This window comes from Rousettus aegyptiacus, unplaced genomic scaffold (genome assembly GCF_014176215.1).
Source record: "Rousettus aegyptiacus isolate mRouAeg1 unplaced genomic scaffold, mRouAeg1.p scaffold_m13_p_3, whole genome shotgun sequence".
In the NCBI taxonomy this organism is placed as follows: domain Eukaryota; kingdom Metazoa; phylum Chordata; class Mammalia; order Chiroptera; family Pteropodidae; genus Rousettus; species Rousettus aegyptiacus.
In genome coordinates, this window is record NW_023416306.1 from 4,956,087 (window position 1) to 4,982,819 (window position 26,733).

Sequence of the window (26,733 nt, forward strand, 5' to 3'; positions counted from 1 at the left end):
CGGGGCCGGCGCTCTGAGGACACCGCTGCGCGCCGGAAGTATTCCAGGCCACGGCGCAGCGGCGCAGCGGCGGGGCCGCGGTGCCGGCCGGACCATGCCGGTCACCGGGAAGACTTTCCGCCGGCGCCGGGCTGACTCGGAGTCGGAGGAAGATGAGCAGGACTCACAGGAGGTTCGGTGCGTCTGGGGCGGGGTTCCCACGGAAAAGAGGCGGGCTTGGGGACTCGCCACCGGCCTGACGCCTCGTTGACAACGTTGCTAACTGAACTGGGGTTGTCCCCTTCTACCGGCGAAGTAGTTGAGGCTCATAGAGATGAGGCCGCCGCCCCAAAGGCCGCATGGTTGGGAGAGGTGTCCCCGGATGGGCAGTGGATCTGACTCCCTGTGAGTCGAGGGGCAGGTTCGCTCGCCATCTGGACCACTGCGCCGGCGGCTCAGCAGCGGGCTGGTGGGCCGGTCGAAGCTGCTTTTTTGAGTTCTGCGAAGGGTCTCTCAGGCTGTGCATTGCCTTTTTTCAGATTAAAACTGGAAGAGACCCGAGAGGTGCAGAACTTGAGGAAAAGGCCCAACGGAGTGAGGTGGGTACCGCGGGGGAACCCGGAGGAGGAAGAATTGGGAGTGACAGACACGCCCCCGCCCGGGTTGCTGTCACAAATACCTCCTCAGACGCAGCCCCTTTTCCTTCCGCTGCCCTGGAACTGGTCCAGCGTTCTTTGTAAACATTTAACGGGTAGATGCCCTGAGCCGTGTAGTCTTAAGCTTTGCTCCAGAAGTGCAGAAACAGGTCCCTAATTCGTGTTTTGATTGCACCCGATTCATGATGAAAGCACACTGATTGTTAAGAGTTTGGAAAATTTAGAAAAATCTAATCAAGAAAATAAACAGTGCCTGTAATCCTGCCGTCCGGTGTTAACATTGAATGTCCTCGCCAATCTGTATTCTTTCTCTTTTGTGAAGAATAGTGAGTACTTTTATTCAGTGCTCTTTTCAACTCATTATGACACTGTGGATATTCACTCACATGGTGGATTATATTTCCAAAAACCTTTTTATTGGCTACATAATATTCTACCACATGTATGTACCATAATTTAATTTTCTATTTGGGGACCTGTAGATCATTTTGTAAATTTTCATCATGTAAGTCTGCAATAGGTATTTTCCTCCATTTGTCTTTAATTTCATTTTCCTTGAAGGCAAAATCTTATGAGATTTCCAAGCCAAGGTAATACCAAATGGCTTTAGAGGAAAATGTACCCTTCACCTCATTCACAACCCCCACCTCCCAGCATCTGCAGTGCTTGTTGAGTCCTGTTTTGTAGCCTTGTAGGCTTTTCTAGCTGCCTTTGGTGCCCACCCCTCAAATCTCACGCTTGCGCTAATGTGGTGACCTACAAACTTCCTAAATGTTTTTCCTCATCTCTAAAATTCACCATTCTTCCCCCCTCTTCCCTCCCTCTTTGGTTTTGTTCAGTGCTGTGGCCCTGCTGGTAGGAGAGAAGGTACAAGAAGAGACCACTCTAGTAGTAAGTTCCGGGGTTCTCCCTGGCCAGTGGGAAGATGTGGATGCTCTTCAGTGGGTGATTGTGTTTTCTTTAAAAAAAAAAAAAAAAAATCTGCCGAGTATATAGATATTTCTTCTTAGTTGTGTTCGCTTTCTGCAGGATGACCCATTTCAGATGAAGACAGGTGGAATGGTGGACATGAAGAAACTGAAGGAAAGGGGCAAAGATAAGTAAGTGCAGGACGCGCTGAGATACAAATTCACCCGCAGCCCCTGCCCGGGTCCGTGCCCCCAGAGAGCTGGCGCCTGCAGCGGTAGCTTGAGCGGGCCCTCTTCACGTACCCTTGTGCTTTTTAAGGAAAACAAAAGCTCCGAAAAAGTTAGCTTAGAGAGATGTGGGTACACTCCTTCTGTAAAAGTGTGTTGTTTATTGTCATTCAAATCCATGTGGAAGTTTTATTTTTCTTTTTTAAGAAAACAAAAACACAATTATAAAACTAATGTATTAAACAATACAAAAGTATCTACTCATTCCCCAGAGGACTCTCCAGAGGCCAACAGTTTGCTTGCATGTATTTATTTTATTTACATATCATATGTTTTTTTCCCAGCTGTAAACAGGATGTGTGATACTGTTTTGTTGCATACTCATTCTGTTGGTGTGGACAAAATAGCCTCGCCGACTTGTGACTTAAGCCTCTGCTTCACTCTTCCCTCCTTTAGGATCAGTGATGAGGAGGACCTCCACCTAGGGACCTCGTTTTCTGCAGAAACCAACCGAAGGGACGAGGATGCCGACATGTAGGTTTGGCCGTGAACAGTTGGGGATGGGCTCCAGCCAGATGCAGTCCAAGATATTAAGTCACAGATGACATTTTTAGAATTAGCCAAAGACATCAAAGTTGGCCCCTCTTTCCCCCACGTCCAAGGCTTGAGAACTTTGAAAAACTCTTAAAAGTTCTTTAAAAGTATTTCTTGAGATTTTAAAAGTATTCCTTGACTAGTAATATTTCCCAAAACCATTTCAGGGATAAACATTGGACTGTCTACTTTTTCTTTTGCCAACAAGGCTGTTAAACAACTACCATCTACCATTATTTTCCCATCTTCAAAGAACCTTACATATAATAACACCAATAGATTGATTAGCAGAACATGATCTCATAGGTTGGTGCTTTGGTAAATTTCAGTTTCATGAATCAACTCAATTTACTTGTATTTTTCTCACCTGTCCATGGGTTGGTGAAAAGTTTATCATGCATCATCACTGCTCCGTGGGCCCGTGTTGGGAGCCACTATTTTAAAAGACACCTGTCGTGAGCGTCCAGCCTGTCCCTGAGGCCCGTGGGGTCTGTCGTTTCAGGATGAAGTACATTGAGACGGAGCTGAAGAAGAGGAAAGGGATCGTGGAACATGAGGAACAGAAAGTGAAGCAGAAGAACGCAGAGGACTGTCTCTACGAACTTCCAGAAAACATCCGCGTTTCCTCAGCGAAGAAGACAGAAGAGATGCTTTCCAACCAGATGCTGAGCGGCATCCCCGAGGTGGACCTGGGCATCGAGTACGTTCGGGAGCCATGGCCTCGCCTCTCTCCCGCCCCAGGCTGGAAGGGTTGCTCCCTGCTTTCCAGTTAGAAGTTAAGGGGACTCTTTCTTACCTGTCTCCTTGGAAACCCACATAAACCATATTCTCTCTGGTGGACTGAGATGTTGTCCCCAAGAGTTTCTCTGAAGAGTGGTCAGAGTAAAGAGACTTAAGGGACCCTGACTGCTGAAAGCAAAAGTGTTTATTTTTATTTAGCCTTCGTTTACAGCTCTTCAGCTGTTCTAGGCAGGCCCTTGTGTTCTTCTGTTTTATTCTAGCAGGAGTGACATTAAAAGCTTAGCCACCCCATGATCCTCCTCTCATTTTTACTACAGAACATCTGCTCTAAAAGGGATCGCTATGGGGGAAATCAGGGGTCAGAACCATCTTTGGGTAGAAGAGAAGATTGGGAGACTTCTGGGTTCTCGCCTCTCTTCTGGCCTTTGTAACTTTGAGCCTTAGGCAGTTCACTCTACTTCTTGGAGGCTCAGTTTCCTCTTGATCAGAAGAAGCTGACTCCCGCATCTCTGAGAGCTGTGAGAGCTCTCTGAGCATGTGGCTGTCAGGCAGCCAGTAAACTACACATCTCTGCACCAAGAAAGGTGATTTCCTTACGCAGTGATGGGCTGCCTCCCTCACCAGTCATTTCCTTCTGAGGCCCAGAGGTGTGGCGATCTAATACGTGACATGGCTCCCTCTTCCCATAGTGCTAAAATAAAAAATATCATTTCCACGGAGGATGCTAAGGCCCGTCTCCTGGCAGAGCAGCAGAACAAGAAGAAAGACAGTGAGACATCCTTCGTGCCCACCAACATGGCGGTGAATTACGTGCAGCACAACCGATGTAAGTTTCTCTGCAGAAGCAGCTCTGCTCCTGCCCCACTGGCTCAAGGTCTCCTGGTTCCCATATTTTGTCTGACACGTCCCCTGGTCTCTTTTGGTTCAGTTTATCATGAGGAGCTCAATGCGCCTATACGGAGAAATAAAGAAGAGCCCAAAGCCCGACCCTTGAGAGTGGGCGACACAGAGAAGCCGGAGCCCGAGCGTGAGTACAGCAGAGCCGTTTGGGCCGCCTGGAGCGGCTACGTGGCGTGGTGCTCTGGAGGCAGGTGGGAAAAGGGAGGGTGGAGCTCGGGCTCTGGAGCCAGGACACTGGGTTTTAGTCCGTGCCCTGGACTACAGCCACGTGACTTCCCCATTCCAAACTTCAATTTCTTCATCTATAAAATGGGGATGAAACCTACCACTTGGATTTGCTCTGAGGATTCACTGGGCTATTAGGGACCCCAAAAATTAGATGATTTTAATAAGCAAAAATAAAAGCTACTTATAATTTCACCACCCCAAGACAACCACTGTTAACATTTTTATGTATGACCCTTCAGAGTTTTTAAATATTGACATGTGTAAGAAACATCGTGTATACACTTACTAGGATCTCATTCATAATGTTTTACTCAATAGTGTGCCCTACGTGTCTCTCTGTAAACATATTTTTTTAATGGCCATGTCATATTCCATTGTATAGACAGATGTACTGTAGTCTAACCATTTCCCTCTGGTTGGACACTTAGGTTGTTTCCAATTTTCACTGTTTAAACACTGTTTTGACGATCATTCTCGACTACATCATGCCCTTAGGCTACATTCTGAGAAGTCGCCACATGATCCTTAGAAGTGTGACGCTCATGTTCCCAGCAGTGTCTGACAGTGCCCCCTCCCACGTGCTCACCGGCTGCTCTCACCTTTTTCATGAGCAATGGGGTCGTTCTCAGGAAACGCATATTTCGCTGAGGCTTCTGAGAACCTGGCCTGTTACTCTGTTTCTTCCTTCCTGCTTGGGAAATTATTTTCTGTAACATCTTGGTTTTGTAGTCTTCGATTCCCAAGAGCTGCATATTATTAACACGTGGTAAGCAAGGACTTTGGAGTCACCAGACTTGGGTTAGACTCTCGGCTGCCTTTTACTTTCTGGGTGACCTTGAACAACTCACCTAAGCTCTGAACAAAAATGGTAACGTGTCCCTGCTACAATTGCCATGAGGGTTAAAGGAAGTCACATCTAAAAGGCTTTAGCGCCATGCCTGGTACATAGTCAAGTTCTCTATCAAGCACAGCTACTACTGTTCACCTAGTCTGATGCTGATACCCGCATGTTTTGGCTGGCACCTGACTATGCCATGTGTCTGTTTTCATTCACTCCATAACAGATATTTTCTGAGGCCCTACTATATTTTTGTTCACTCGGGTAGGCACCGGGGCTCCCGTGGGAATGAGACAGGCATGTGGTCCTTGCCCGTGTGCAGCTGAAGCAGATGGGTTTCCAGCATGGCAAACAGCTTTTCCTCTTTGCTTTCACAGGGTCCCCTCCTAACCGTAAGCGTCCTGCTAATGAGAAGGCCACCGATGACTATCACTATGAGAAGTTCAAGAAGATGAACAGACGGTACTGAGCATGGCTGAAGGGGAGAAGCACAGAATGGGATGTAAATAGCACTGCCCCCACCCTTGGTAAAAGGCTTCCTGAACAGAAACCTGATCATTTGTTTGCGGACGGTTCCCAAAACAGATTCGATTAGTCCGGCTGCTAACTTGCTGGATTTTTCAGGCACTGAATTTGTAACCTTTTGAAACTAAACAATGTGTAGATTTTTTTATTTGGGGGCAAATTGTTCTTGCGAGCATTATTGAATCTTGTTTGTAAATATGTTGACTTTATGTTAATATTTGCCCTGGGTCAGGAGGCAACAGCTGTGTGTTCAAGGTGAGATAATACCTTTTAAATTGTGCTTTTATTCTCTATGTAATCATGCCTTCCACTTTCCAATATCTGGAATTGGTTCAGAAATGCACCCCTTGCTGTTTGCAGTAGATCCAGCCGATGGCAGAAAAATCTAGGATGGGATCAAAGGGACACTGGTATTTTCTGACTTTTACAAACTTACCTGTTTCTTTTCAATAAGAAAGAAGAAACAATTTCTATCGCCTTCAGCACTTAACTATTAAATATGAAATGAATCCAGCCATCTCGTTTGTATTGTCTCCTCACGGCAACATGAGGTAATGTAGTCAACGCCCAGGCACTGGGCAGCTCACATGCGCACCTGAATCGCTGAGTGAAACCTCACTTAGTTCAGGAGAGTAAACAGGCTCCAACCTGCTAGCTGTCAAGTATGGTGCCACTTGTGCTGTCATTTCTCCTGAGGCGTCTAAACAGCTCAGGGTGAGGAGAGAGCAGGTGGGTTGACTTAGGCACTGATTTAGGGTGGATGTTGTGGTTACAGAAGTTTGGCTTGAAGTCAGATCTGAGTCCTGCTCACAGCTTATTATTATGTCCTTAGACAAATCCCTTTCCCACTGAGGCTCAGTTTTCTCACCTGTAAAACAGATTATTTTTCTTTCCACTGGAATGCAAAGGGAGGACAGGAATTGTGTGCCTACTTTTTTTTTGAATCCCCAGAGTCTAGTTCATAACCTGACACAGAGGCAGTCCTCAAAATTAGAATGAGTAGAAGTAACTTTACAGTGGAGAAACCTTGACTAATGACCTGTATGACGTCAATAGTCATAAATCACGTTGATAGTCTGTACCTTTAACCTTATGAAAATAGCATTTTATTTCTGTAAAGTATATTCCTCCCTAAAATCCATAACCTTAGGCCGTGAAGCAAATTCCAATAGTGGCGTATTCTACAAAAGATTTGACCAGTATTCCCCACGATTAGTTATACCAATGTAAGTTCATCGGGATAGGTTCACATGTAACAAATGTAACATACTAATGTAAGATGGCAGAGGAAACCATGTGCTGGGTGGGGGTAGATATGAGATCTCTCTAAACTGTCTTCTCAATTTTTATATAAGTCTAAAACTTAAAAAAAAAAAAAAAAAAGCGACCCCCAGTGGCTTCCGGCGCCCACCTCGCGGAAGCGGAAGAGGCCCTGCCCCTAACAAAGATGGCGTGCACCGGCACTGCGAGGGGGCTCGCCCCGCGCAAAGATGGCGGTGACAGATGGGCGGAACCGGAAGCCCGGTCTAGCAGGACCACGGGTCCGCGGTAGGCTCGGGCACGCACAGGGCGGCGGGGGTCCGGGTATGAAGCCGGGACGGGCTGCGCTCAGCCTGCTGCTGCTGGCGCCGTTGGCAGTGCGGGCGGTGGAGCCCATCAGCCTGGGACTGGCCCTGGCCGGCGTCCTCACCGGCTGCATCTACCCGCGCCTCTACTGCCTCTTCACCGAGTGCTGCGGCCAGAAGCAGAGCCTCAGCCGGGAGGGTAGGTCGGGGCGGGGGCTGGGGGCCGAAGCTGGGCGGCGGTCCGAGGTCGGGGTCGGGCCTGGAGGGCCGGAAGCCGGGCCAGAGCTGAGGCCGGCGGGGTCGGGGCGCGGGGTGGGGCCTGGTTCCTGGGCCCCGACTGCCGGTACCCCGGACTTCAGAAGCTTACGCTTCAGAAGGCGAGCTGCAGGTGGGGCGGCTTCACGCAGAAACGGGGCGTGTGGACGCTTGTAAATTTCCTCCGAGGAGAGGTTCCGCCTTCCTGGCCGGAGACCGGACGGACGGCGGGGACGCGACTGCAGCTCTCTTCCTGCGCGGCCGTGGGGCGCGAGGAGCAGAGCTGGGGCGAGGGGCGCACGCCGGCGGCCGAAGCAGTGGAGCCAAGAACCTTTTCAGGAAAGAGCCAGGCCCCGGCCAGGACTGTAAAATGGGCAGCACCAGCAGGGGGAGGGCCTCCTGGACCCACCTGCCATCGCTGGGCCAAGGGCTTCTGTTCCTTTAGTCTCTCCAGGTGCTCGAAGAGCTTAGCTGGCTTTGCCGGCTTTCACATGAGCCTGTAAAGTTGGCTAAATTTTGCCAGCTGTGGGCCCCCCACCCCCTCCCTGACTGGCTTTGTTTTTCTCAGTGCTCCAGAAGGACTTGGACAGCAAGCTCTTTGGACAGCATCTTGCAAAGAAAGTCATCTTAAACGCCGTGTCTGGCTTCATAAGCAACCCGAAGCCCAAGAAACCTCTCACCCTCTCCCTACACGGGTGGACGGGCACCGGCAAAAATTTTGTCAGCAAGATCATCGCCGAGAACATTTACGAAGGTGGTCTGAACAGTGACTATGTCCACCTGTTTGTGGCCACACTGCACTTTCCCCACGCCTCCAACATCACCCTGTACAAGGCAAGGGCAGAATCTCGGAGTTCTTCCTGGATGGTGCTGGGTATGGGGTTTCTAGGTTGCAGGATGGGATTTGGGAATTGCATGTTGAAATGAGTGAGCCCTGAAAATGGTTACATGTGTCAGTTCCTCTAGAGAGATGGGGAAGTTACAGAGGGCTTAACTTGTGTAGAGTAGTTACACTATCAATGTTTGTGCGTTCCGAAAACAGGTCCAGGGTGATACTCAGTAAGTGGGTTCATAGGATTTTCGAGATGGACCTGATGAAATCCAACATAAAGATCATCAAATCCAACTCATTTTGTAGATGAAAAGTCTCTAGAGAGGGCTAAGTTTGTTTAACTGCAGTGTTGCAAACTATTACCACTTAACTCACTGAACAGCCTGGGATTTGAGCCCTAACTCTACCACCTACCAGCTGTGTAATCTTGGGATAGTGGCCTGACCTCTCTGAGACTCGGGTTCTTAATCTGTAAAATGGGATTGTGAGAATTCAGTGAGCTCTGCCTGCCAACAATGTATCACAATACCTGGCACATGAGTTGCCTTTTTTAATCCATCTCACAAACCTGCAAGGTGGGCAAGACACACAGAAATTTAGCCGTCACCCGTGTGAACACATTTTCCCTTTCTGCTTGAGGGAACGTGAGGGTCACTAATTGTCTGATGTTTGCGGGATGTGGGATTTTCAGTGCTAAAACTGAGAAAGTTCCAGACAAATGATGAGTTGCTCTTCCTAGTTAGCATTCAGGCTCTACTCTTTACTAGCTGTGTGACTTTGGACAAATTACTTAACCTTTCTGTGCCTCAGTTGCCTCTGTAAAATAGGGAATGTGGTCATATTCTGTTGCACACAACTGTGATGGGTTTTGGGTGACCACAGTAAAGCGTTATGTGAACAGTGCTTAGAACAGTGGCTAATCCTTAGTGCTCAATGCATGTTCTCTGTTACTGCCTGAGAACTGGGGCAGAGCGGGAAAACCTTGGTGGCTGGAGCCTAATGGACCAGTGAATCCTATTTAAACAGTGACTCACTTTGGAGCCTCATATAACTCGCCTCAGCTCTCCTGAGGTTCCTTCTCTCTAAATCGAGGCTAGTCCTTGCCTGTAGAGCAGACTCGCTGCCCAGGCTACTAGGTTCCTACACATGGACCATTGTAACCGTGACCATGGTAACCAAGCAAAAACCAAAATTAAAGGAAATCAAGACCTAACATTGTAACTTCAGTCTTCCTCAGAAAACAGCTGATTTCTCCTCAGGGAGGAAAAAAACTGGGAAAGCAGTATATAGAGCCATAGCTCAAATTTCTGTTTAAAAGGGCCTTTTCTCCTTATCTTGATTGCTTAATATTCTAAGAAGTACCTAAGTATGTTCTTATGGAACGTTTCTATTTAAGCAAGTGTATTTCAGAAATCTGCAGGCATTGTTCCAGAAACTCAAGAGTGTTAGCTCACTGCACTCACGCCAAAGTGCGTGTGCTCTCAAGTTCAGTTGCCTCGTCAAGGAGCCTGCATGTCTTACCTTCCCCATGGGAAAGTTAGAGCACCTTTTCCAGGCCGTTTTCCAGAACAGGTCACTTGGTCTCTGCCTTCTTTCCTAGAAGGCTGGTGTACACAGAATGTGTGTTACTGTCACCATTTTAGTGACAAAGGACCAGCAACTCAATGCCACAGCATCAGTGTGACATCTCACAGCACTGGAATTATAATCAAAAGTGCGGGGCTTCGGAATTAGGCCGAGTGGGGTTCAGATCCCAGCTCTGCCACATAGTAATTTTGGAACCTTGGTCAAATCGAGTAAGCTTTCTGTGCCTCCGTTTGCTCCTCTCTAAAATGAGCACGCTAACGCCCACTCTATGGGGTCGTGGCAAGGAACAGAAGAGCTTATGCGTGTGTGAAGTTCATTGCCCAGCACACAGTCAGCACTCCGTAAATGCAGCCACTGTGGAAGCAGTTATAGCATCACTAGTGCTCGTGCTGGGTGATTCGCTGTCCTTGCTGAGAACTTGGTGTTGGCTTCCTCCCCTCACAATTCAGGATCAGTTACAGCTGTGGATTCGCGGTAACGTGAGTGCCTGTGCGAGGTCCATCTTCATATTTGACGAGATGGATAAGATGCACGCCGGCCTCATTGATGCCATCAAGCCTTTCCTAGATTATTATGACAACCTGGACAGGGTATCCTATCAGAAAGCCATCTTCATATTTCTCAGGTAAGTTCCAGGCTGGGACATGACCGAAGAGCTCTGAGCCCGAGCCCGTGGGCTTCAGGAGAAAACCCAGTCCTCATCCACCGGACTTGTTTTACAGCAATGCTGGAGCGGAAAGGATCACAGACGTGGCTTTGGAGTTCTGGAGACGTGGGAAGCAGAGGGAGGAGATTCAGCTCCGAGACATGGAGCACGCCTTGTCCGTGTCGGCCTTCAATAACAAGAACAGTAAGTTCAGGATCCCACGTCCCTAAGTTTTAAATCCCTGGCATTCCCAGCCCTGGAGCTGGTTAGAGACACATGCTCTGCTTTCCCCAGGCCCACTGAGTCAAGTGTCTGAGCAGACCCTGCGTCAGGGACTCCAGGCAACCTAGGGTGTGAGAAGCCTGCGATAAAGAAGAAGGGAAATGGTTGCTCTTGGAGGTCTTGCAAATTAGTTCCCTGTTTTCACCTAAACCGTTTCCTTTGTAGGAAAAAAGCAGGTAGTTGAGCAAAGAAGGCTGTGGCGGGTGACTCCAAATGGGGAGGTGGCTCGTCAGGTCCTTTCTTTGTGTGCGTTGCCCAGACTCCAAGGTTCCGTGCCCGAGACTAACAGCAAACAGTGGTTGGGCCCTTGTTCTGTGCTGGGCACTGTGTGAAACCTCTACCTGCGCCTGCCCTTTACTCTTCACCGTGACCTCATGGGGTAGAAATTTATCATCCTTATTTTACAGATGAGCAAACCGAGGCTCAGAGAACAGTAGCCGCTTGCCCAAGGCCACATAGCCATTAAGTGTCCCTGGTTCCAGCGCCCATGCTTTTAACTACCAAGCGTCCAGTGAACTCACACATACCTTTGACCTTGAGCCTTTGGAGGTGGAAAGCCACCGTGATGAAGGCTGGCCCACTGGGTAAAACCCGTGAGCCGTCTGGGTTCACCATTACCATTCAAGTCTTCACCCAGGTTCATTCCTATGTCACAAAAAAATTTCCTTTGAAACAGATTTGCCAAGAAATTCACACTTCCGTGAAACGTGGTGAACAGTATGGGATGTTTTATGTCAATTCATGCAACTGGAATATTAATGAGAAAAGGCAGAATATTTTGTAATGTGTTCAGTAGTTTCCTGGCATGCTGAAAAATGTGACACATGCAATAGAAACCAGAGCCTAAATACTGCAGCCGCAGAGGCCAGGTGCCTGGAATGCAGTTCATCACAAAGGGACCCCGGGGCCCAAGCTTTGGAACCGGCTCTGCTCCTTACTGTAGCCTTGGGCAGGTGGCCGAACTCTGACCCGTTCTTTCAGTTAACAAGTACATACCGAGCAACTGCTAGGTGTCTGGTCCAGGAACGGGGGACACAGCAGTGAACAAAAACACGGAAGTCCTTACTCTCAAGGCATTTTCATCGTAATGACGATAATTAATTAAGGAAATGTGTCAGACGATGGGATATGTCTATAATGGCGGTAGAGATGTATCTGCCCCCTCCTCCCCCAAGTAGGAAAAAAAAGTAGATCAAGAAAGAGGGTTTGGGGGTGCTGGGATGAGGACGGGCTGCAATTTTCCTAGAGTGGTCAGGGAGGGCTCACCGAGAGGGTGACATTGAGGGAGCGAGCCGCGTGGACATCGGAGGGAACAGGATATGCGAGAGCCCTGAGGTGGGAGAGTGCGGGGGGCCACCGTGGGTGCTCCAGGGTGAACAAGGGCGACCAGGGTTGGACGAGGGGCCGGACTGGGTGGGTGTGCAGATCACGAAAGGCCTGGGGGCTGTGGTGAGGCCTGGGGCTTGAGTCTAGGTCGAGGAGGGAGCCCCTGGAGGGTTTTGAGCAGACTGTGATGGAACAGGACCGTGCTGGCTGCTGGGTGGGGAGCAGGCTGGAGGCTGCGGGGGCCGGGGGAAGAGCCGGGAGCTGCTCAGGGGAGAGATGCCTGGAGCTTGGAGCAGGGGGCGGCCGGTGGGAGTGGTGACGTCCTCGGATTGGGATGTGTTTGAAGGTAGAAGCAGCAAGATTTCCTAAAGGGCTGTGTGCCGAATGAGAGAGATGAATCAAGGATCCGTCTGGATTAGCAGTTGCATGGGTGGCACTGCCACTTAGGGGGATGGGCTTCGGGAGCAGCAGGTTTGTGGGGAAGGTTGGGAGGTGAGGGCAGGTGTGTTCCGTGAGCGACGACATGTTGGCGGCATCCAGGCCGAGATGAGCTGGCAGCTGCATGTTCCCGTGGAGTACCGGGGGGCATCACCCGAGGGTGCAAACTGGGGCAGGGGCGGGGTGGGGGGCTGGACGGGGTTTAACGCCAGGAGACTGCCTGCGCGCACTCGCTCCCCAGCACACCGCTCCCGGGTGTCTGTGCGGTCGGCCCTTACCGCTCGGGCTCTGCCCGGAGTCGCCTCCTCGGCCGGGCCTTGCCTGACCCCGTGGCTGTGAGCTTCCTTTGCCTGGCCACTCCCCCTCAGGACCCACAGCCTGCAGGGCACCGCCCGAGCTTGTCTGTTCACCGGCTCACTGCGGGGTTCCTGGGTCGTGAACCCCATGTTCCCCGAGGGTGTTCACCTGGGGCGGGGCGGCGGGGAGCAGTGAGCGTGATCACACAGGGCGCACATGGAGGGAGAGCAGTGAGTGTACTTGCCCAGGGCGGGGGTGGGGGGGTGGTGCCCGTGCTGCTCAGGGTCAGTTCGGTTCTTTCCCACGGCCTCAGCGCTGACCCCGCCCTGGCAGGCAGATATTTATTGGGCACTAGCTGTGTGCAAAGCACTGTTGGCAAAGAAAAACATGAACCCCAGTTGTGACCCCCTGCGTTGTAATAAGAAGTATGTTTGGTCTTTGGCCTGTTTTGGCACTGGGCATTTCCTAGGCGATAAGAGCCATAAAGCATCTTGATTTTCCTAACAAGCTCCTGTGAGCCACACCTGAGCTTGTGGTAATGCCCTGACTCTTGGAATGCACCTAAGGGCGGGTGCTGGTTTCCAGGGGACCCAGCAGATCGGAAGGGTAGAACTACAGCCCCACCCCAACCTCTGGGTCGGGGAGAGGAGCTGGAAGTTCCGTCGGTCCTGCTTCTGTAATGAAGCTTCTGTAAGAACCCAAAAGGGCGGGTTCAGGGGCTTCCGGTCGTGAACAGGTGCAGGTGCTACAGACAGGGCCACCTGGAGAAGGTGTGAGAGCTCCGTGTCCTGTCCCCATGCCTCGCCCTCTGCGTTTCTTCCATCCAGCCGTTCCTGAGTTATATCCTTCTAGAATAAGCTGGTGACCTAGTGAGGAAAACGTTTCTGAGTTCTGTGAGCCACTAAGCAAATTCATTGAACCCGAGAATGGGGCCATCGGAACCTCTATAGCCAGTCGGCCAGAAGCTCAGGTGACAACCTTGACTTGTACTTGGTGGCCGAAGTGAGGGAACCAACCCTCAACCTATGGAATCTGACGCTACTCCCGGTAGATAGATAGTGTGACAATTGACTTGACTTGTAGGACACCCGGCCGGTGTCGGAGAATTGCTTGGTGGGAGAAAACCCCACACGTCAGAACCGGCCTGAGGACTAAGGCACACAGGCCGCGCGGTAAAGCAGAAGGAAAGCATCTGCAGCAGTGCCGGGTGCGGCCCAGCGGGCGTGTGCCCGGGAGGGGACGCGCTGGGTGGGGGCGGAGTCACCCTCAGCCCAGGCGAAACGCCTGGCAGGGTCCTGCGGCCAGAGCAGAGTGTTGTCCTCGCACGTTCTTACTCCGAAGGCCCGTTTTTGGTCCCCTAGAATGCACTGGCAGTGGCCGTAGGTTTCTACCCTGCTGAAACTGCGGTGAGTCACAAGTTTCCAAAACAAAGGAGTGGCTGGCTGGTCGCTCCCTGGGAAGTCTTCTCACGCTGCGTTTGTGTTGACAGTCCGCCCCCTGCCCCCTCAGTCCCTCTGCTCGTTCCCAGCGGCAGACACTGTGGCGGTGAGTGTCTGCCCCTCTTCAGGTCTTTACGTCACATCTCGAGAGGCCTCAGCTTAACAGTCGCCCCCTCCGTCACATCACCCACCTTTTGCTTTCCTAGAAGCATCAGGGCCCACAGCTGTCCGTCAGCCGGCTCCTGTTGCATCTCCTGCCTCGTCAGGTGGCACCTCCCTGAGGGCAGGTGCGGGGCTGCACCTGCAGGGCCTGGCAGCAGTCGACAGGGGTGGACGGGCGGGCAGATGGGCGATGGATGAGCAGCACCTGTTTCTTTTTCCCAGGTGGCTTCTGGCACAGCAGCTTAATTGACCGAAATCTCATCGATTATTTCGTTCCCTTCCTCCCCCTGGAATATAAACACCTAAAAATGTGCATCAGAGTTGAAATGGAGTCCCGAGGCTACGAAGTTGATGAGGACATCGTAACCAGAGTGGCTGAGGAGATGACGTTTTTCCCCAAAGAGGAGAGAGTTTTCTCTGACAAAGGCTGCAAAACTGTGTACACCAAGCTAGATTATTACTACGATGACTGACGGGACTGCTGGCACCAGAGTCGTCGCCTCGCCTCGGAGAAGAACGCACGCCACATTCAGCTCTCTCCCCACGCCTCCCCCACTCTGCCCCTGGAGGAGGACTAAAATGAATTTTTGCTGTCCGCCATGACAGTTTTCCTGGGCACTGTGTTCACTCAGTGGGGCCTGCAGGCTGTCACCTTACAGGTGGTGGCCTTGGAACAGCCCCCTGGAGCCTTCAGAGGAGGGAGTAGCTGCTCCCGGCCCACTCGCGCCGGGACCCAGGATTTTTTAAAAATCATGTTTTTATTTCAAGTGTTTCTCTTTCAAGGAAGGATGACTACATTTTACCGAAAATGTGATAACTTTATTTAAAATGGTTTTTAACATTATGAGAACCTTTTCAGACTCTTAAGTTGTTGGCTTTGTGTGTTTTTTAAAGTTTGCTGTAAAAAAGTCCAGGCCAGGTCCTCGGCGTGTCCTCCTTCGTAGGACGGTGTTACCGGGGACCGAGGCCGGAGCAGTGGCCAGATCTGTCACAGGAGGACCGTTGCAAGGGGCAAAGAAGTGTTTAGATAGAAGGACAAGTACTTACGAGGACACGCTCAGGCACATTACAGATAAGCCTTAATTGTCCTTTCCAAGGTTTTAATCTCAGTAACTGTGAACACTTTTTAGAAACAGTTTCCTTGAAAGTATTTCCAGCTTGTCTCTTAGTCGTTCCGCTGTGCCAAGGAAGCCTGCTCTGCCTTCCGTTCCTGAAGGAGCCGCGTGCTACCTGGCAAGTCCTGCCATATTGTTTTAAGACCTTAGTCATTCATTACTAGTTTTTGTTATGTGTAATTCAATCTCCCAACACCTCCAAGGAAAGCTTAGCTACCTCTCCCTCTACCCCCAGGATGCTGGAAACAGTGTTTTTATTTATAAATGTAAATAACTACTACTTTAAAACTGTAATTTGTGAATACATTTTTGAAGGAGAAACAACCCTCCCCTGTAGGCTTTATGTCCTTAAGCTATGAATGAAGACCTAGCAGGAGTAGTCCAGGTCCGAATGACACGAAGCCTAATGCAGGGACTCTGAGGATCCCGGGACAAGTGGCTCCTCACTCAGCTGCACGGGCCTTGCACACTGCGGTGGGGTTCATGCAGCTGCTGACACCCAGCTGTGGAGTTCAAGAGCAGAGACAACTGCAGCTGAGATGCCCGGCAGGAGTGTGGGGCACTGCAGGAGACTTACCGTGTTATGCAACACGCATGCGCGCCTAAAAACAGGCGGGGTAGAGGGTGTGAGTGCGTAAATCCGCCGCGCAGGGACAGTTTTCAGCCTGGCTGCCGGGCTGACCCAGGACCCAGCCCATACAGGGGTTCCGGGCTGCCCAGGCCTCCTGAGGACGGCTTAAGTTTGGAAAGTGATGTCAAGCCGAAGCTGGCCTGTTGTCTTGTGCCCAGGAGTCACAGATTAGGGCTAATTGAGGGCGGCATCCCTAGCACCCCAATTAAAGAACACAGGGGTCCCCTGACTTAATTTGGAAAGTTCAGCCTTTGTAGACGGGGCAGTACCAGGTGGAACGAGACCCAGGAAGTCAGCCTCCTGGGACCTGAGCACCTTCAACTGAGAAATGAGGGGAGTGGGTGGGATGGTGGCAAAGAGGGTTCGAACCCTGCGGAAAGTCAGCTCGCCCATCGGTCCCGGGGGGAGACCTGGTGTCAGCAATTCACTAATGGAGAGGAGCCAGGTGAAGCGCTTGCGCTGAGATCTGGCTGATAAGTAGGATTTCGATCGCATTCCCTGGGCGGACAGACCGGGCAGTCGGGTTTCCTGGTGTGAGCTTGGCCTCTGCTCAGGTTCGGACAGCCAGCAGAGTCACGTTTCCCCCGTGCCTCAGTTACGTCAACTTTAGGAGAACGTATTTGTTAGAAGCCCAGCTCTTTCTGATGTTATTTTCATCCATGAAAACAGGATGGGAGTATAGCCCATCATCTAATCCCATTTAATTGTGTATTTGTTTGGGGATAACAGCCTGTAAGGTAAATATTGTGTAGTGGGAAGACTGTCACCCAGCATGGTTGGGGCACAGTGAGCCCATGACACCTGAGTCGTTGAAGAGTCTTTATTCCAAGCTCAAACTTGTCAGTCACCGAATATATAAACTCGGGGAAAAAAAGAGCAAATGACCTCACGTGATAAAATTTAGGCTTTATTATTTTATAATCACCAGGTCAATTCAAGCTTCTGTTCACGTCTTATGTGGGGTGGGGGAGGCTGGGCTGTGGTCGGCCGTGGCTTTCGCAAGTTACAAATCAGGAGCAGCGGTCCAAAGGTGCCCAACACGTTGAGTACGTTGCATCACTCTAAACAGACAAAATTTTGTCTCCTGACCAAACACCCGAAAGTTTATAAAAGAAATGAACTTAGCTCCAATTTGAGCATTTGTACTAAAAATTTTAAGTCTCAACTTGGCATTTTTAAAAGACTGGGTGTGATCCTCTGAAAGGCCGCCCCGTGTCATACAAACATTCAACCACATCTATATAAAAAGATTGCACGTTGCTCTCGTTTTGTCCACAGGTGCACTGCAACTACGGGACGGACGAGTCACACTGACTTAGAGTCAACAGAATCTAAGTCTGATTTCCCAGTGACCAGGGCAGCCCAGCCTGGCTGCCACAGAGGGTGTCATTATCAGATGACACCGAGGACCAGCCACAACTTCGGACTGACTGTTTGACCATATATTACCATGTATTTCAGAATAAAAATTTATACCATTTATTTTAAGAGTATCTGATAAAATAGGCAATTAACTTATTCTATGTCCTTCTCATGTTTTAACAAGCAACGGCCTATATTTCCCTAGATTCAGAAGTAAAAACATTATAAAAAAATATACACGTCTTCGAAGCCCCTAGCATTCCTCGTATAGGATACTGCCACCCTAGCAAGGCAGAACCCGCACACTGACCGCCTGGTCCAGGCACGTGTTGTCCACGGAGGTGAACATGTTCTACGGGTTTCAAACGCTTCTGTGGAGTCAAGCGAGAGAATGACCCATGTACAGACAAACCAACAAACATTTCACCATGGGGACCAAGGACTCAAATTCATAACCAACGGTCTCCTTCCGATTCCTGTCCAGCGGCGATGTGGCCGGAGGTCACCAAGTAGCAACTACCACGCAGGAGGAGACGTGGCACAAGGGAGGCCGCGAGTGACAGCAAGCGAGAGCAGAGTGAAGGGACCCCGCGAGCAGCCAGGGCAGTGGCCACAGCGGGAGGCCGAGGATGGCGCCCCACCCCCCACGCAGCCCCTGCTCAGCGCGCAGGCCCGCGTCCTCCCACAGGACACCGCGCCTGAAGGTGCCACCGATTCTAACTGATAATTCTGCAGGTCGGGGAACGCTCTCTGTGTGAAGAAAAAGAACCAGAGCAGAGTGTCGTCGGCATTGGCATCAGAGCTCCCAGACTGCAGCCAGCTCCGGAACGTCGGTGACGGTGACGACGGCAGCTTCTGGGGCGGGCGCCGTGGGTCTGGAGACAGTCCTGGCCGCACACGGCTGTTTTCAAGGCACTTCCGTCAAGGTCAGTGAGGGTGGGCACGGATTTTCAAAGTTCATCTTCAACTGCAATTAACGACTGGATTTAATGTTATCATGTTGCCAAATGACAAGTGTACTTGACAGGTTAGTGGCTTTTCAAAATATCAACTCTTAGAAACTCTAGATCCCAAAAGTCCACAGGTGCAAATGTGCAAACCTCGATGAGGTCTTCAGAGTGCTTCCAGAAGGCCAGGCGCTGGCTTGCTGGGCTCCTGGCTGCTTCCTACTCCGCCTGGATGAGAGGTCAGTGAAAATCCAGCCGTGACTGCACAGTCTTGCAGCCTTTGTCTGAGTAGATTTTCTCATCTTTGGGGAAAAATGTCATTTCCTCTGCCACTCTGGTGACAATGTCTTCATCTATGGCAGAACCGCGGGCCTTCATCTCTGCCCGCACACACATCTTCACGTGTGTGTACTCCAGGGGCAGGAAGGGAATAAAGTAATCAATCAGGTTTTTGTCTATCAGTCCGCTGTGCCACAGGCCACCTGCAAAACAAGACACAGCTGGGTTTCCCACCCATCGCTGTCACTGTCACCTAGCCAAGCTCCTACGGGCCCATTTTGATCCCAACCCAAAGTACGTTCTTCATGTCTTTAACCCTTGAGATCCTCTTTTGGTCAAGGGTTCAACAAGTCTGATATAAAGATAGGTTGGCTGCCCCTGCTAACTGGCTTCTAGAATGTCGACGTAAGAAACGTCCAAACCTGTAGAGAATTTTTATAAAAATGTATTTGGGCCCGGAAGCAAGATCCCAACAGACTGAGAAAAACGCTCCCTGGGGTGAAAGTCTGCAGTGTCTCTTATGTGTTTGGAATTAAGCAGGGACCACAAGGAAGACAACGCAGAGGCGGGGGAAAGCGAGGCGGGGACTGGATTACAGGACAGTCAGCACCACTCCGTGCCCCCGCGAGGGTGACGCCCCTTTACGGGGCATCGCTTTTGTAAGGCAAAGGTACGCCTTTCGCTAAAGAAGTCACACATCTGGAGCGTGGCCACTCATCATGACCCACCCAGTTAGGAACTTACGGACCAATCATGCTGTAAGGTTGCTTTCCATGGAACCCCTAAGAAATGTCCAAAGAAAATGTCCCTGTTTCAGCAAAGGCACGTGGGTTCTGTGGCTTTGTGAAAGGCTTAAAGAAAGAAGGTGACTCTACTAGCAGGGCTAAGGGGTTCGTCACCCTGGGGGACTCACTGTGTTTGTTATTGAAGACTCCGACAGACAGGATGTGTTCTAGGTCCTTCAGCTGAATGTCTTCCCTTTTCCTTCCTGCCCGCCAAAACTCCAGGGCCGTCTTAGTGATGAGGTCCCCACCGGCATTGCTGAGTTTGTCCAAGACACAAACATTAAAACCACAAATTAAGAACTCTGTGTCTAACCAGGAAATGTACCTGCTCTGACATTTATTCTTAACCAAGGAATGTTTATCAGGTGCTGCTAGACAAAGAAAAAATAGTGTCTCCCCTCAAGGAGCTTAAAATCTGCTTTTTCAAAACGTGCTATGTAATGCTGTGACTTTTTATAACCCCCAGACACGACATATGCGGGTAACGAAACTGCCTGTTATCAGCAATTCTATCTTTAATTCATTTTCTCCTGCCTACTCTCTGTCACGCTGGTAACTAACAACCCAAAAGTCAAAGAAATCAAGAAGTCACTCATGCTAGGCTGGCACTTTCGTCCCCGGGAAAGAGAATGCTGGTGGTCACCAGGACCTCATTCTTACTCTGGGAGAATGAAGGGCAAGTGTGTCCCCGAGAAAGTGTACCCCCACGTCCCATTAACCTGAGAAAGATGAAGATGGCCTTCCGGTAAGACACACCATCGATCTGCTCGTAGTAGTCCAGAAATGGCTTGATTGCGTCAATGATACCAGGGTGCAATTTATCCATCTCATCAAATATGAACATGGAACTCGCACAGGCACTCACGTTACCCTGAATCCAACTCCGTAACTGGTCCTAGACCGACCATAAAAGGAGAAATAGGATGCACAGGCTCAAAGGGTGTGCCACGGGGAGCAGAAGCGCCACCCTGTTCCTTGGGCTCTAAAAAACTAAAAAGCAGAGCTCTCAGAGTTTAACAAAGAACTCTCAGAAACCACACCCGAACCCCATTTACTGGCTAACAGCCTGTCCAAAACTTGCTCTATAAAAAGCAGAAACTAGCAGATAGGTGCCGAAATGCTAAGTTTTTTCCTAACTCAAATGACATCCTCAATGGGACTTTTGAAAGGAATAAGAGGTACAAGATAGATGAATCGTGATCTCAACCGACTGTTAACCAGCCCGTAATTTTCACTGCACTGTGGACTGAAATCTCAATTTGACCAGGCGTACTGAGGAATTCCGAACCAGTGAAGACTCGCGTGGTGCCCAAGACCGTCTTTTACTGGTGCCACACACAAAGGAGCTGATCTGGATGACATTTCACAAAAAGCATTTGTTCCCACGCTTTCTTAAAACAGACAGAAAGACATCCAAGCAACAAGCCCTAACTCCAAAACGTGAAAGGCTCCAGAGGCTAGATTACTATATTCCTAGAGATTTATGAAAACATTTGAAAACCAAGAAAATTATTCTTTTTGGCAATCTTCCCTTAGTCTGCGTGGCAAATATCCACTTTCATTTCCTTGTTCGGTTCAGTTTCTGTTTCTTATATCAGTCCCCACTTACCAGTAGGAATATTAACCTCTAGAGGATAGCATTCATTTAAATGCGAACCCTACTGGACGACTTAATATAAAAGAAATGTGAAAAGAATATCTCAAAAGGAGACATGGTCATAAGGTCCAGTTCTCCGAGGCTTTCGTTTGAAGAAAGCAGAGCCAAGGATCTGAAGGAAGGAAGGAGCAAAGGGGATCAGAGCGATTGAGGAAAAACTCCTGTCTACGTCACTAAAACGCATAGGCAAAGCTGACGCTGCATCCCAGCGGGAGCCTTAAATGAAGCTGGTGTCCAAGCAGACCGTTGGAGCCCACTCCACTTAACCGAGGCTGTGATGGGAACGCTGAATGCATCATCCATTGCAGAGAGCGGCTGCCCTGTGACCTGGAAGTCAGGAAGTTTGGGTTCAAGTTTCTGATCTGCCACCAGGTCACAAAGACCAGCAAGAGCCAACCACCTCACCTCTCTTGGCTCCATCTTTTAAAAGAAATAACATCATCTACGCCACTATGTTATTTTGGAATCAAGTGAGGAAAAAGTTGGAGAACTCTGCAGAGGGCAAAGGGTTTGGGGGTAAGTGTGCCTTAACTCAGCAGGGCCTGGGGGTACTGCAGTACAAGGAAAAGCAGCGGAGGCCAGAGTTAGCAAGCAGGTCGCCCACATCAGTCTGAGTGGCTGCTGGACAGGATAACGGGGTTCCCTTGCCTGGTACAGTTTTATGTGCTGCTCGTGAGGGAAGTGCAGAGTCGATACAAACAGGTGAACGAAGTTACTCTTCAGGCCTTTTGGGTGAAGATTTTCAGCCACAATTTGGCTCACGAAATTCTTGCCTGTGCCAGCCCAGCCGTGTAAGGAAAGAGTCAGTGGTTTCTTGGAATTTTTGTTGTTCCTGAAGCCAGTCAGTGCCTTGAGAATCACCTCCGTGGCCAGATGCTGCCCAAACAGCTTCTCCTCCAATTGCAGCTTAAGGGCTGCACAGAGCCAGCCCCAGAACAGAGAGAAAAATACACATTAAACATGCCCCAGCAAAGCAGCTCTTTTCCCAGCGGGCCAAAGAGGCACAGAGGCGCAAGTGGCCAGACCCCAGGGCTGGCACTGAGGCGGAGCCACGGGTTGTAGAGTCGCACGATGCCACTTCCCAGGAAATGCACTACACAGACGTCCTCTTTAACACGCAAGTGTCTGACGAGGAAACTAAATGTGTCGGTTCATCTCAGGCCTAGACCCCTCTCGTATGAGCGGCATGCTATTTCCCCGGCCACCCCTGCTGGCTCGTAAGAAAACCGAGAGAGCCAAACGTGGGGGGTTCTGGGCACACGCGGCACGTCTGACAACTACTTAAAGGGGCCGGCGTGGCGCAGAAGGGCTGGCCGCGCTTTCAGTTTCTTCTTACTGTGACCCTCAGGGAGTCCGAACACTCGGAAAGGGACGTGGGCGGGGCCCCGCGACCCGCCGCACCTGACTCGGAAGGCGCCGGCTTCCAGGGCGGGAGTCCCGACCGGGGTCCCATGCGTCCTCCCCCACTCCTCCCACCCTCGGGTGAGCGCCGCGAGCCGGGGGACGCCCGCCGGGGCCTGCCCCGCGCGCCCCTCCAGGCCGCCCAGCCGTACCCGACGCGTTGAGCGGCTGCTCCTTGGGACAGCACTCTACCAAGCGGCAGTACAGGTCGGTGTAGGACAGGTAGCCGGTGAGGGCCGAGGCGGCCCCGACGGCGATGGCCATGCTGATGGGCTCGAGCGCCGCCACCGCCTGGGCCGCCAGCAGCAGCCGCAGCGCCGCGCCGCCCGCGAGCCGCCCGGCCCGCCGCATCCTCCCGCTCGCAGCCCCGCCGCCGCCGCTGCCGCCGATGCGCCGAGCGCCGGGCGGCCGAGTGAGGCGGGACTTCCGGCCGCCTCACTTCCGGCCCGCGGACGCGCCCGCCCCCGACGGCGCAGGCGCCTTCGTGAGTGGCGGGAGACGTGGTCAGGGACTCAGCTTCAGTCCAAGCCCGCGCGTAGCCTTTTCGGTTTGGTTTTCTTAGGAGTTTCTGGGAGATCCCACACACCTCGCTTTGTCGTCCCCGCCCCTCCCTTCCCTGAAGCTGTCCTGAGCCTTTTTCCCGTCCCCGCACCTGCCTGCCTTCCTGCAGCGCTTGCTGGGCGCGCTGGGTGCCCTTCCCCAGGCCGGGCCCCGGGATTGCACCAAGACAGGCGTGCCCAGGGGTGCACAGAGCCAGGAGCCCGTCTTCCATTCAGCACGGGGCAGGGCCCTTGCTGGGTCCCGGGAAGACCGCAGCGAAGACCAGGGAGTTGGCCCCCGCCCTCTCCAGCTCAAGGCCACGGGGAAGGCAGTGAGCAGCGCCCAGTAGTGAGCGGTGGGAGAGGCACCAGGGCTCTGGAGCTGGGAAGGCTTTTGTCCGAACCGAGAACCAGAGTTAGCCAGGCAAAAAGTGAGGAGTAGAATGTTCTGCACATAAAACAGAACATGCAGAATGTGCCATTTGCGGGGCCGAAAGTATTTCAGTGGTGGAGAGCTAGGCAGACGCTGGAAGAGGAAGGGTTGCAAATGCTATAGTTTGGCTTCTGTTCTGGTGGGTAATAGGGAGCCACAGCGGGTGATACACAGGGAGCAACGTGGTCAGATTAGAGATCACTCGGTTCAGCAAGGAGGCTGTTGCAGTGGTCCAGGTAACATAGGCCCAGGCTTTGCCGAAATTGGTTCATCTGCCAATCTATCAGCATTTAATAAACACTGTTTGTCTCAGATCCAGTGCTATGTGCTGAGGATACAGCAGGGACCAGAGCGGACACTGTCCCTCCCTTCACAGAGTTCTCAGTCTAGTGAGGGAGACAAATGGGCAAGCAGACGACTTACGGACATGGTGGCCGTGCTGTGACATGGGACCTCAGAGGAGACACCTCGTCTAATCTGCAGGTCGGGGAAGGCTCTCCTACTCCATATCTCAATTTCGACCTGAAGAGTGAGTGACAATTACCCTAGAGGACTGGGGCGAGCGAGGAGGGGATGGTGAAGGCCATCAGGCCGAACGCTCCAGGGAGGGGACAGGACATGCAATGGACCGGGGTGAGAGCTGGGCACACAGAAACCCTACGTGGTTGCTCAGGCATCTTGCGTGTGAAGATGGGGGCCGGGGACTGAAATCATGGGCAAGGGCCAAGTCCTCAGGTCTTTCAAGCCGTGCCAGGGAGAGAGGGCTTTCTGGGACCAGAAGGAGCCATGCAAGGGCCTTTTGGCCATGATGGTCCAGACCACTCAGGCCCTGTACTGAGGTTGGAGGGGCCAAGAGTATGGAGGGGAGGCTGTGTCCAAGGCTGAGACCCTGGGAGAGAGAAGATGGCAGCCTGAACCGGGGCAGAGGCAGTGGCAGGGAGGGCAAGGCGTCTGCGAGTTATTCTGGGAGTAGAGACAGCGCTCGGGGTGGGCCACTGTGGTTGGGGAGCACTGCGGAGGAGCAGCAGGAGGAGGGAAGGGGGAACGAGGACTCCGGCATCATCGCTCCACACCAATCTGCTGTTTCTTGCGGGGCATTGTATTCTGTGTCATCACTAGTCACAAATGCCAGTTACTGAGCTTTAGTAATTCCATAGTTAAACCTGGAATCTCGCCAGCACGGCATACAGTCCTTAAAGACAACAAACATTTCCTTTCAAACACTAGTGGCCTGATTCGTGAGCCTCACGGAGTTCTTGAAAAGGTCAGAAGAGGTGACAGTCCTAGCAGCTGGTCTTCCTGACCTCTGTCTGCAGCGGTAAGGGCTCTGCATGCATCAGCTCACTGATACCCCCAACATCTCCAAGAAGAATAGACTGTCGTCATCCCCATTTTACAGACAGGGACGCTGAGGTTCGTGGAGGTATCATCATGTGTCCTGAGCCACTCAGCTAGGAAGACAGGGAATGAGCCAGGTTCTGTGACTTTTATGATCCCAGCCTCCTGTTCTCCTCACACACTCTCCTGCCCCCATGTTACAAAACGGCCAAGAGCCGCTCCTTTGTCTCTCATGGCTGCGCTCCAAGGACCAGAATGGGCTTGCCCCCAACTGCATGCCCGAGGCAGTCTCTGTCCTCGGAGCCAGCAGGAGAGCAGATGAGGTGAGACAGATAACGAGAACCACAGCCGCCAGGCCAGCCACCCGCTCACACCAACCCTGGTGGAGAAAGCTCGTCAGACTGCCCTAGAAGAGGTGCTCAGAGCCCCAACTTTTTTTTGGAGGGTGGCCCTTTTGGTGGGCCTTGTTTTGTGCTTGGCCAGCCATCTTCAACCTGGAGTACGTGAGCTCTAAAGGTAGATGAGGACGTCCCAAGGGCACGTGAGTGGATCACTGTAAGGGTTTCGATGCTGAGGACTCTAACCTTCTAACCCGAGCAAGATAGATCCCAGTGGCCCCAGCCTCCTACAGAGTGCTTTTCTTACCTCCTCTTTGTCACATCTGACCTCCAAGGAAGAAGAAAAGTCACTCAGGACTTTCCCACTGTGGCCACATGACATAAGTGGCAAAGAAAATGAGCAAGAACCCCATATGTCTCATTGAGATGCATTTCCCATAAAATCTTCATTCTTGGTTTAATAATCATTTAAAAATTTTGTAACACAGCTATGTTGTGTTGATCGATTGTGTAATAATACAATAACCCAAATGTTTTAACACTTAGAGCTCACCAGAAAGAGTTTTCTGTTAAATTTTAATTGGTAGCATATTCTTATCTTGGTGGCAGAGAAATAAGAGAGGATGATCAATGAAAGAGAGTGCGCTTCATTAGGGTGACATTTGATGGAGTAATGCAACAGAAATGCGAGTCCAAGTACAAAAAAAAAAAAAATGACCGAACATATCCGACTTGTTCACATGTTTCATTAATGGATGTTGGCAGGTGAATGGCCGTGGCGTTCGGATTCCATTGAGTGTACCTAGGAGAGCAGGGAAGCAATGTTAGCATCAAATGTCCATGCTTACAACAGACAGGAACTTGAGTCTTTTGCAACCATTTAAACTTATGATGAAAAGTTTCGATGTCGATCTAAAAATGTGCAAAAGGGATGTATGAGCCAAAAAAAGTGTGAAGACCCTCCCCACCCAGTCAGACCCTGCTAAGCAGGCATTCGGTCTTCATCCTTTATGTTCAAGCTATGCATTCACCATCGGCGGCTGACGCCTCCCTTTTGGAAGGACTCCTGTGTCGGTCTGGTATGGAGAGCGGATTGTAAGCTGACAAGGTCCTTGTCCTTGCAATCTGGGGAAGGAGAACTGGTGGGGGAACAATGCAGTGTTGCTCCAAGGCGGGGAGGACCCTCATAGCCTCCAGCAGACAGAACTGCAAAAGACCATAGCAGGGTGTCGGGTGGGTGAGGATAATCTTACCCTAGCCAGCAATCGCGTGCTCTTGTATAAAAGCGGCTTGCAAAAATAAAACCGTGCCGCTGCTCCGCCCTCAGCGGACAGCGGACCTCCTAATCTCAGCTTTCCTTCTTCTTTCTTTTCTCCATCTCCCGCCGTTCCCACTCAGGCACATTCTCCAGAGCCACGCTGGACGTGGCAGGATTTACCGCTGGCTGGACGCGGCCATCTGGAGCTCCGTCTCCTGGCTGGC

General features: G+C 51.2%; 3 protein-coding genes across 4 annotated transcripts; 2 read left to right on the forward strand and 1 right to left on the reverse strand.

Moving 5' to 3' along the window:
- The first annotated feature begins 29 nt into the window (after positions 1 to 29).
- CUNH9orf78 (chromosome unknown C9orf78 homolog) lies at positions 30 to 6,106 on the forward strand. Its single transcript, XM_016133810.2, has 9 exons — positions 30 to 177; positions 519 to 578; positions 1,475 to 1,526; positions 1,665 to 1,735; positions 2,228 to 2,305; positions 2,868 to 3,065; positions 3,796 to 3,932; positions 4,035 to 4,133; positions 5,450 to 6,106. Exons 1-9 carry the CDS (start codon positions 95 to 97, stop codon positions 5,539 to 5,541), a joined length of 870 nt encoding a protein of 289 aa, XP_015989296.1. The 5' UTR covers positions 30 to 94; the 3' UTR covers positions 5,542 to 6,106.
- A 998-nt stretch (positions 6,107 to 7,104) lies between these two features.
- On the forward strand, positions 7,105 to 15,293 carry TOR1A (torsin family 1 member A). The gene is made up of 5 exons (XM_016133807.2): positions 7,105 to 7,361; positions 7,986 to 8,251; positions 10,286 to 10,461; positions 10,559 to 10,686; positions 14,649 to 15,293. Exons 1-5 carry the CDS (start codon positions 7,184 to 7,186, stop codon positions 14,897 to 14,899), a joined length of 999 nt encoding a protein of 332 aa, XP_015989293.2. The 5' UTR covers positions 7,105 to 7,183; the 3' UTR covers positions 14,900 to 15,293.
- A 1,765-nt stretch (positions 15,294 to 17,058) lies between these two features.
- On the reverse strand, positions 17,059 to 23,020 carry TOR1B (torsin family 1 member B). 2 transcript variants are annotated; one of them, XM_016133808.2, is made up of 5 exons: positions 22,756 to 23,020; positions 21,851 to 22,116; positions 20,265 to 20,440; positions 19,674 to 19,801; positions 17,059 to 18,963 (listed from the first exon to the last, which is right to left on the reverse strand). In XM_016133808.2, exons 1-5 carry the CDS (start codon positions 22,952 to 22,954, stop codon positions 18,722 to 18,724), a joined length of 1,011 nt encoding a protein of 336 aa, XP_015989294.2. In that variant the 5' UTR covers positions 22,955 to 23,020; the 3' UTR covers positions 17,059 to 18,721. The 2 variants fall into 2 exon arrangements, 1 of the variants encoding a protein (XP_015989294.2); XR_004956307.1 differs by lacking the exon at positions 20,265 to 20,440 and having other exon boundaries at positions 18,936 to 18,963; positions 22,756 to 22,986.
- Between the last annotated feature and the right edge of the window lie 3,713 nt (positions 23,021 to 26,733).

What these genes read in the sequence shown, in the direction of transcription:
- CUNH9orf78 (XM_016133810.2), top strand. Translation starts at nt 95, where the DNA reads ATGCCGGTCACCGGGAAGACTTTCCGCCGGCGCCGGGCTGACTCGGAG. An exon ending in CAGGACTCACAGGAGGTTCG is followed by an intron (nt 178 to 518) that starts GTGCGTCTGGGG and finishes GCCTTTTTTCAG; the next exon opens with ATTAAAACTGGAAGAGACCC. An exon ending in AGAGAAGCCGGAGCCCGAGC is followed by an intron (nt 4,134 to 5,449) that starts GTGAGTACAGCA and finishes TTGCTTTCACAG; the next exon opens with GGTCCCCTCCTAACCGTAAG.
- TOR1A (XM_016133807.2), top strand. Translation starts at nt 7,184, where the DNA reads ATGAAGCCGGGACGGGCTGCGCTCAGCCTGCTGCTGCTGGCGCCGTTG. An exon ending in GCAGAGCCTCAGCCGGGAGG is followed by an intron (nt 7,362 to 7,985) that starts GTAGGTCGGGGC and finishes TGTTTTTCTCAG; the next exon opens with TGCTCCAGAAGGACTTGGAC. An exon ending in GCCATCTTCATATTTCTCAG is followed by an intron (nt 10,462 to 10,558) that starts GTAAGTTCCAGG and finishes CTTGTTTTACAG; the next exon opens with CAATGCTGGAGCGGAAAGGA.
- TOR1B (XM_016133808.2), bottom strand. Translation starts at nt 22,954, where the DNA reads ATGCGGCGGGCCGGGCGGCTCGCGGGCGGCGCGGCGCTGCGGCTGCTG. An exon ending in GCCATCTTCATCTTTCTCAG is followed by an intron (nt 19,802 to 20,264) that starts GTTAATGGGACG and finishes GGACAAACTCAG; the next exon opens with CAATGCCGGTGGGGACCTCA. An exon ending in AGTCTTCAATAACAAACACA is followed by an intron (nt 18,964 to 19,673) that starts GTGAGTCCCCCA and finishes CTTGTTTTGCAG; the next exon opens with GTGGCCTGTGGCACAGCGGA.